Below are 10,221 nucleotides of genomic sequence, written 5' to 3' on the forward strand. Positions count from 1 at the left end.
ATTACTGTACTTAGGTGTTTTTCTAGTATATTTACTCTAGTTGAGCAATTTCTTGGGGAAGTACTTATAACTTTCACTCCACTACATTTCAAAGTTAAATATTGTACTTTTTACTCTAACCCATTTTGAGGAAGCTGCTAGTTACTACTTCCTTTTGACTCAGCTTAGCATTTTAATCTGCTGTTGATGTTTTTCTTTCTTAAAATGAAATTTCTACATGGCAGATAACTGTTTGAGATGTTTGAGAGATTTGCATGATTTTCCAAAAATGTCAGAAACTCAGGGAAGATGTTATTTTTAGGTAATATATTTTCTTAAGGCGTTAGTTGTTGCCATGTTGTTCAGCAGGATGACTTCTCAGATCACGGGTTGTAGTTTCATTGTGGAAATAGATTCAACCTTAAACCTATATTCCATAGTGAAAGTGTGAGGAGAATCAAGACTCTTCTTTTTCTTTTTGGTTGGTTTTAAAATAAGAAATATAATCATTTTTTGTTTCATTTTTATGCTGAAGTTCTTTCCATGTGGTATAGGAGCTGTAGCAGGTGATTTTAAGCATCAATACATCAGGTGGTTTATGAAAAATACAAGGTTCTTTAAAATAACTCTGGAAATTATGCAGAAATATACTGATATTAGAAGAATTGTTTAAAATTTTTGAATACTTAAGTACTTTTAAATGCATATAGTTTTGAATACTTAAGTATTTTCAAAAGCGAGTACTTCAATACTTGCCCAAACGTTTGACTGAGAAACTTTAACTTGGACTACGAGTATTAATACTTTTGCTCAAGTACTAATGTTGAGTACTTTGTCCACCACTGTTTAAAACCATGTATTATTTGGTAAAAAATCTTCATAACATAGCATCATGTGACTTTATGTGTGACTTTTCAAAATACTGGAATACAATTACTGTTTTTTTTTTTTTTTTTTGGCTGCAGGAACTAATGGTGAAAATAAGTCGCACAGCTATTTAACAAGCATGTTCATCAAATTAACCAATCAAAATTCTGGCAGNATCAAATTAACCAATCAAAATTCTGGCAGAGACTGTAACACATAAAAGTACCTGAAATAAATAGGAATTAATTAGAATGATTAGTCAAACATCATCATTCAGTATTTCTATCTGTTATAACCCTCAAATGTGCTCTCAGTTTCTAAAACATACCCTGTGTGTTTTTAAAAAAAGCTGAGTGTTTATCCTTTTTCACTGCCAACATCAGTCGATTTGATCTGTCTCTTCCCTGAAGGAGCATGCTCACCATTCATCCACTAAAGTGAACATTGATCGCACCAGACTGTGTCAGGTTTTTAGTTTGAGATCCATTGTAGCTCTTCTAAAGGATACCTCTCTCTGCTGCAACATTTACTCTAGAAAACCAATTGTGTAGAAACCTAATGCATTGTAGATTTTCTGTCATTATGAGACACATCATGGTTCAGTGTGATCTAAAGCTGAGTTTTTCCGAGCATTTATTTTAGACTTAAACATATTTTACTGGTGTTAGATTATGTGCTGTACCAATAACTGACTCTTTCTGCATCCTTATAGCTCCTTTGCAGACTCCAAAGAACACTACCAAGACTTCCCTTTAAAAAACGGGGGAATGTCCGGAGCTATCGAGATGAAGCGGCCTGTTGGTGCACACTGCCATGGACCCAAACCTTTGGTTGGAGAGGAGAGTGGCGACAAGCTGCTGGCTAAGAAGAAACTTTACATCGCTTCAGCAGTCTGCCTGGTCTTCATGATTGGAGAGGTCATAGGTAAAGAGAGCGCTGAAGATTTTAGAAAAGAAGCCATTTTCTTATTAGCACAGTAGCATTCAGGATANAGGATACATATATGCAGTACTCGAGTTGAGGGGGGAACAGGGGGGATGCATCCCCCTTCTTAAAAAAATCGTAAAAATCATCCCCCTTTCTTAAATATGACATTTTACTACTGAATGTAGTAAAACAAATGAAATCAAATAAGTGTCCTACCATGACTATGAAGCTGATCCCAGTGGCTAATTAGTCCCTAACTATGTAGGGAGGCAGTGATAGCCATGCCAGTCCAGGTACTGACTGCAGTTCTACTTTAAGGTGCCTTGGTCAAGGTCAATGACCGGCGTACCTGACCTGTAACAACCATACCATGCATATTGCTTCAGGTTAATAGATTACATTATTTAAGCTATGTATGCTTCAAAAAAAAAAAAAAATTCCTCCATCCCCCTTCTTTTGTTGAGTACTGAATATAGGCTAATTTTAAAAAGCTTAAATCTGCCTGTCTGATTTATAAAGTTATAAATGTTCTGTTCCGCAGCGTCTGCCGTGAAGCAGGCGCTGTACCGGTCCGTTCGTGGTGAAGAGAGAGCTGAGTCAAAAAGCGAAGCTCTCGATTTACCGGTCGATCTACGTTCCTACCCTCATCTATGGTCATGAACTCTGGGTCATGACCGAAAGAACGAGGTCGCGGATACAAGCGGCCGAAATGGGTTTCCTCCGTAGGGTGGCTGGGCTCTCCCTTAGAGATAGGGAGGGACTCGGAGTAGAGCCACTGCTCCTCCACAGCGAGAGGAGCCAGTTGAGGTGGCTCGGGCATCTGATTAGGATGCCTCCTGGACGCCTCCCTGGTGAGGTGTTCCGGGCACGTCCCACCGGGGGTGGCCCTGGGGAAGACCCAGGACACGCTGGAGAGACTTCTTAAGCTGCTGCCCCCACGACCCGACCCCGGATTAGCGGAGGAAGATGGATGGATGGATAAATGTTCTGTTCCTTCCACCACTAAATGACTTTAGTAAAAAGAAATTCCCCTGTGGGTCAATGTTCCATGTAACTAGAGGTGATAGTGACCTTATATTTAGACAGGCATCATTTTCATTAACGTCATCTCACTTCAGGGCTCAGCCTTTCTGGAATAACATAACTGTTTTAGTGAGGGAAAGTTTTCAAACTACATTTAAAAAGACATTTAAAATTTTAGACTCAAACATTTGAACATGATTTTTGGAGAGCAGAGGAGGAGAGAAAAAAGAAAGGACTCATAAAGCACCTCCTTATCTCTGTAAAGGGCACTTTTGCATATTTTTTAAACAACCCCCCCCCATACACGCCACTGGTGAGATCAGTTCAATATCACAGAGAGCAGTGCAATACAAATAATTGACTTTCTTTTTTTTATATGTAGACATTGACATATGGACATATCTGCTTCAGGCACATTCTTGTAAAGTTTAGTGTTGTAAATACCTCATTTGTCTGGGACATCCACCTGCCTGTTGGACTGCAGATCAAGATTAGGCTAAAACTGTAATCTGGAGTATTTATATTGTCTAATGTTCATTAATATGCACTGTCCTGTTTTTCTCTAAATTTAGGATTTCAGATATTATACTGAAATATTGTGAGAAAAAATTGAAAAGTATATAATAAATATAACTTTGTTTTTAGATAATATGTATGAATTTTAGGGTTAACCTTGATCGATTTCTTTATTTTACAAAGAAAATCAATCTTTGTTTCTTTCTCCAATAAAATGCAGAAATTTTTTTTTTTTTTCTCTGAATGGTTGATTGGTCCTGATAGTCCTCCCCAGTAGACAATCAGTGCAGTCATAGCTTCTGGGGTTCAGCATCACTTTGCTGTTACATAATCTTGATTTAGATCTTTGTAATCTAGCCAAAAAGAACTTGTCTTGGCAGACGTATAATTGGTTGAGCTTAACGGATGTCCTGATTTTGCAGCTAAAATCTCACTGTACCTTCCAATTACAGTTGGCTGTGGGTGTTTGTGTGTCTATTTGATAGTTATGTATACTACAAGACGTGTGCAACCTGAAGAAAAAAAAGAAATAAGGTGTCAGTTTAACTTACTTTGTCAAGAGCTCCCAACAGATTTTGGAATAGTTCCCAAAAATAACCATTTTAAACAAATTTGAGAAAGTTAAAAAAAAAAAAAAAAAAGATCATCTTTATTAATGCACTAACTCTGTTTGAAGCGTACCTTTTTTTTCCTCCATAAGATTAGTTGCTCAGGTGGGATTTATTAGAGTCTTCAAGTAAACTTCTGCACACAGTTTGTTACAAAACGGCAAAACATAACCGTTCTTGAGCTTATGCAGATGTGATATGTGCATTATGTATATATTGTAAAACATATAGTTTATTGCTTAGTGCTGACATTCTTTTGCTAAATGCACAAATACTAAGTCTCATTCAATCAAAAGGTAAAACCTGAGGTAACTGTGTCATGCTTTGGAGAAGCTCTTAAAATGCAACACTAAAGATAACCTTTTTTAGTGATTTCTTTTTTACTTAGAGGCTGTTGTCCATCTTATAAACCAAGAATTAAGTTTGATCTGTAATAATGGTGGTATGCATGGTTTAAAGTTATTTTTCTTGTGTCAAACAGGAGGCTATCTGGCCCACAGTCTTGCCATCATGACTGATGCTGCTCATCTCCTCACTGATTTTGGGAGTATGATGGTGAGCTTGTTCTCCCTGTGGATCTCCTCCAGACCTCCCACCAAAATCATGAACTTTGGTTGGCACAGATCAGGTCAGCAAAAGAAGACAGATGAATCTCTCTGTGTTGATTTTATCATACAGTAGGAGATAAGAACCAAAGTAGTGTTTGTTGCTTCAAACGTTCATGTAACACTGTTTGAATTCATTTAGGAGAAAATTAGTCATAGTTAAAGTCCACCCTGTTTATGTGCAGTGAAGTGACAAATCCTTGCTTCTGCTTTGCTTCCAGAAATCCTTGGAGCGTTCATCTCCGTCATATCCATCTGGATCGTTACAGGAGCTCTCGTCTATTTAGCTATTGAAAGGATTGTACGAAACGACTACGAGATTGAGGGGCATGTAATGTTAGTCACTTCTGGATTCGCCGTCATTGTAAATATTGTGTAAGTACTTCATTGCTTAATAGCTGTAGACATAAAATATTGAAAGACACTTATTATGCAAATCACTGTGGTGTTAATATACAGAGTTTAAAACTTACTGAAAATTTAAATCAATGTTTTTTTTCCAAATCAAAATTTATTCAATTCGAATGAAACAGACCATCTAATAATTAAGGTTTAAAAGTCTGAGATTTTTGAGAATATCTTAAAAGTTGTTAAATATATATATAAAAAAAATTATTTGACATTATATATGAACATATTTGTCATTATTGATCCTCATACTCTGAGTTTTTTTTGTTTAGCACCTATCATGTTTTGTTTCTTATGCCTGATCATTCTCAGTATCTTTCTTTAGTTGCTGTTGTGTTTTTGGTTTCAATCTTTGCCTCTGCCTCAGTGTTCAAAGTTATTGACCCCACCAGCTTCTTGCCAACCAGTTCTCCTAGTTTTTATCTGGTTTATTTACGGTACTCCTTATGTGTAAATACTCTTTGAATACAAAGCTTAACCAAGATTGTTTTTGCTTCACCTTGTGCTGTAACTGTTTACCTAAACTTAAGTCTTCCAGTCACCAAGCTGCGTCTGCAGAGCAAGTATGCCTGCCATTAGGTTCATTCCATTTAACTCCTTTTGTCAGCTTTTGTATACTAGCATGACAATATTTGGCAGATTTTCTGCAGAACTACAACCTCATCTAAATTAAGTAGGATGTCATTTTTATATTTACTTCCTCATTTCCATCTAAATCAATCAATCCAGATAACTTCCAAAGTGTCTATTTTTTCTTTATGTGAGAATGATTTATTATATAATATCAAATTATATGGTATGTCTATTGGATTTTTAGGTGAATGAGATGTTAATGTTTTTTTTGTAGCAGGTTTTCTATAGTTGTCTGTTGGATAAGTTTGGGGGAAGAACATCCCGGACAAGCCCCCAATAAATTTTATAAGTAATCCAGCATTCAATTTATAGTATAGTTGGAAACTATAGTCACATTTAGAAAGACATCTCACCAAATGTAACCATGTTAGTAAATATGTCAACTATAATAAAACTAAAGAGAAAATACATCTAGAATTTTAAGCCAAATGTAACTTATTTCTTAATTATTGTATCAATGAGTTTAAAAGGTTGGTCATAGCTGTCACTGACTGATTTAGAAGGACACTTCCATTCAAAGATATTAGAAATATATTATTATTGCGCTTCTTTTATGTGTTTTAAGTGTGGCAGGCCAAATGAAATAAAGGTTTATGGAGGATCGAGCACAACTACATAGAACTTTAAAGTCACATACTGATCTTTGATGTTACATTATCGGCCTGAATGTTCTGCAAGAAAATATAACTCAATGTGGTTCCATTAACTATGTAAATCTGTCCTGGTCCTGAAGCTAAATAACAACCCTGGTTCATAACAGACCACCTTGTTTTATTCCTGGTGAAACAGTTTGAAAAGCTTTTATTTTACTCCACATGTAACAGGGTGTTTACATATCAAATAGAACCACTTTAGTCAAATCAATCTCTCTTTAAAGTTTTTCTTGGGGGTTGGGTCATACAGATGTTTTCAAGTAAATCTGAGGACAGTCTTGGTGTTACTTTTAATCAGAATCCTTAGAAATAATTGTTTCAAGTTGAACTCAGGTTTCCAGAAAATGTAGCTCATAACCATTAATTATTTCAGGTGGCAATAAAGATTTAACAAAGAACTAAATAGGTTTGTATAGCTTTTTTTTCCCCGAAATGAAATAAAATCATTTAAAAAACAATTTTTATGTCATTTTTCTGATGCTAAAAATTGTTTTATGATCTGAAACAACTTAATTGTGACCTAAAAATAATAGCAGATGGAAAAGTTAAGATGTTAGTGTTTATAGAACTGTTTATAAATAAATAAAGAAATGGGATCCCATAAACCAAAAGACAGGGCCAGTAATGTCGAACTGCAATGTTTATATTTATGAAGTATACATTTTTTTCTCCTAAAAAGAAAATGTAGACTTCAATTACATAATGTGGACACTGCACTTAAATAACTGGCAAAATGACAAAAAAAGATGTACACAGTACATTAAAATACCAGTCTAGTAACCACTTTAAGTGGTGTTTCTCTTCTACAAAAGACAAAATAAATAAATTCATTAAAAGAAAAGACAATTGAACTAGAAATTACTATTTCAGCCTCTGTTCATAATCCAGTTACCAATGATGATCTCTGTCATTCTGCAGTATGGCCTACATCCTTCATCACTCTACGAACCTCCACCCTCATGGTAGGGGTTATCAGCAGATTGATGAGGATGGTCAGAGCCCCGTCAGTCATGGCCACTCCCACGCGCTCCTTGGTGGCCATGGCAACACAAGCGTCCGCGCCGCATTCATCCACGTGCTCGGTGACCTGCTGCAGAGCATCGGCGTCATGGTGGCAGCGACCATCATCTTCTTTCGGGTCAGATATAGATCACATTCTTGTTAGGGTGAGGCTGAACCAGCAGTTTAATCCTGCTGGCCACTTAAAAATGCCTATGTAATAAAAAAGGATTTTTTTGTTTTTCATTTATTCAGACTTAATATGTTGCAGTTCAATTTTAAATGAAATTAATGCACCACTAAAATGCACCACTTAAATTTACTGAAATATATAAACATTGAGCAAAACATGGACTGTTTTTTCTCTTCATTAAAGACATTCCCTTTTTTCCATCATATGTCAGGAAGAAACATCATCTGAGGTTCTAATACTTTCTTTGTTTTTTCAGCCTGAATATAAAATTGCAGATCCCATCTGTACGTTCCTGTTTTCTATCTTCGTCCTTTTCACCACCCTCACCATCCTCAGAGACGTCTTCAGGATACTAATGGAAGGTATTGGCTGATCTATCACATAAAACAGTAAATATAAACATGCCACAATGGTCATTTTGGTTGTGAATTTGTTAAAAATGCCGGATCTAATTAATAAAGCAGCTGTTTAATAAAAGATTAGACAGATATTTCTATGAAACTTCAAAATTGTTTTAGGTGCATTAAACTAACACACTGATTTATAAAGTGACTGATAATCATTTAATAATATTCTTTCAACCCCAGTGAACTACATACAAAATGTGCAACTCAGTTGAAGAAATCCCAGCCATGCAGTTCAGTTATAAATAAGGTTCATATTTAGAAACAGTATATTTGTCTTGATCTGTTCTGTTTTAGTTCCATAAAAAAGCAACAATAATCCAGTGGACTTTGTTTCCAAGTTTTAAGACGTTTTACTTCCCATCCAGGAAGCTTTTTCAATTCAAAATGTCAGAAATAGCTTTAAGTTTGAGTTTATAGGGTGGACCAAAAACAAGCCTTATTTTGGCTTAGAAAACATGCAGATTGAAACGGACGAACGGAATCGGCAGTAGTTTGGGCTTTTTGTTAGCCTGTGATACCCAATACTGGTCTATTCCTCTGAAAGTGGGGTCGTTATAGGGAATTTTTGGCCTGACCGAACAGGTGAAATCTTCTGTTTCCCTGTGTGGGGTTGGGGTTGCGATGATAGCAGGTTTTATGCTTTTCCGTGGATTTCCTATGTTTGCATTTCTGTTTATTCTAGTTTTATGTTCTCTTTATTTACTGTATTTCATGATCTACCCAGCACTTAAATACTCCCCCAACAGCTGTTTCTCATTTGCTCAGCATGAATTCTCCTCAGTTCAGTCACTCCACAGTCAGAATCTCTGTTGCTAATTTGTTTCTAGGTTTTGATAATTAACATCTGTTCTCATCATGCGCCTTCTGTCCTCGTTTGTATGTTTGGTTTCATAATGACACGGTTATGTGGCAATATCTGCGTTCAGCAGTTATTGTTTAAAGCCCCAGCAGATGGTCACATCCTGAGGATTCTGTCCCTTTGAGCATTTCTTAACACATCACAGAAAATTTTCCAAAAGCAAATACTTGGAAATATTTCTGCAACAGAAGCATGCTGACAGCTCTATAGCTATAATTTAATCACAATATGATCTAACCAAATCCGTTTTGATTTTAAAATGCAGCTTGATGTTATAAGTAGCAGTGCAATCTGTAACACGTCAACCTTTCAGGATATCTGCACAGTAAGAGCCCTGCATTGCAGTAATGTGCAACCTTTTGTTTTTTTTTAGGATCTCCTAAAGGAATCGAGTTTAACTCTGTGAAGGAGGTGCTGATTTCTGTGAAAGCTGTGAAGTCCGTGCACTCGTTGCACCTGTGGGCCCTGACTCTGGGACAATCGCTGGCCTCTGTTCATCTGGCAGTAGGTAACAAAAGACAGAACAAACAGCAAAAATCCAAGGCCATGCCGCAAGGGTTTAAATCTCTCGCAGAGGGTTTCAAAGCTGAATGTGAAGCAATTTCTCGGTTAAAGTGAAAAAGAGAAATATCCGATGCATTTAAATGCGAGAGAAATCCGATGAGTTTAGAAAGATCTGATCACTTTTATGCAGGAGACATTTGAAAATGCTGACTTTTAGCCATACCTCTCATCTGATTGAAGCCTAAGATTTGTATTGGAAAGAACTAATATGAGTCCTTGTTTTGCAAAAGGAAAACTATATTTTAGTTTGTCATGTTCTGGAAATATGTAGCTGTCTTTTCTATGCTAATTTACTCTTCTTATAATTTAGGGCAGGAGTGTAAACTAACTGATATTGGAACATGATTTCTGGTTCCAGCGCTAGCTCCGCCAGAAAAATGGGGGTGGCCACAAAAGAATCAATGTGCATTAAGGGATGGCCAGAGAGCTGCACCAAAATCAGTTTACGGTATATTTAATCTACAGTAAACACACAATACAAATAGGGAAAATGATGAACACAACATCTGTACTTTCCAAATAAATCAGGACAGACCAGACAACAGACACATGGAGCAGCACAAGAAAGCCATCTTTGTTAGAAAATAAACCCCATCACTGAACCAGCTGATTGACTGAACAGTGTAATATCAGTAGAGTGGGAGATTGCAGTTTTAAATCAAACAAATACATATATTTGTTTTTCAATGTCTTCATTTACAAGGTTGGAGCAATCCCAGATACAATTTTTTTTATAGCAAATGTATTAGTATTTCAGATAGTTTCTGATGCCATTTATTCCAACAAAGTTCCCACAGAAACCAACCCACAGCATCACAATCCTTTTGATCATATTCTACTGTGGAGTTGTCTACATATTTAACCTTTGATGCTCATCAGACCCACCTGGAGGCTTTGTTTCTGAAACACTCAGGGCCGGATTTATCAAGATGCAATTTTGCGTGCAGTAATTTGCGCTCGCAAACTGGAATTTTGCGCGA

The 10,221-nt window shown here is 36.4% G+C and overlaps 1 protein-coding gene across 1 annotated transcript in view; it reads left to right on the plus strand.

Annotated features, from left to right (window-relative positions):
- The window catches only part of LOC107096382 (zinc transporter 2-like), a 25,633-nt gene that overhangs the window by 12,526 nt on the left and 2,886 nt on the right, over nucleotides 1-10,221 (plus strand). The window contains exons 2-7 of the mRNA XM_015393002.1: nucleotides 1,559-1,770; nucleotides 4,402-4,548; nucleotides 4,747-4,900; nucleotides 7,138-7,357; nucleotides 7,668-7,773; nucleotides 9,051-9,185. Coding sequence (XP_015248488.1) covers nucleotides 1,559-1,770; nucleotides 4,402-4,548; nucleotides 4,747-4,900; nucleotides 7,138-7,357; nucleotides 7,668-7,773; nucleotides 9,051-9,185 — 974 coding nt within the window. The remainder of the gene's footprint in view (nucleotides 1-1,558; nucleotides 1,771-4,401; nucleotides 4,549-4,746; nucleotides 4,901-7,137; nucleotides 7,358-7,667; nucleotides 7,774-9,050; nucleotides 9,186-10,221) is intronic.

The sequence above is a fragment of the Cyprinodon variegatus genome, unplaced genomic scaffold (assembly GCF_000732505.1).
Source record: "Cyprinodon variegatus isolate N-32 unplaced genomic scaffold, C_variegatus-1.0 Scaffold619, whole genome shotgun sequence".
Taxonomy (NCBI): domain Eukaryota; kingdom Metazoa; phylum Chordata; class Actinopteri; order Cyprinodontiformes; family Cyprinodontidae; genus Cyprinodon; species Cyprinodon variegatus.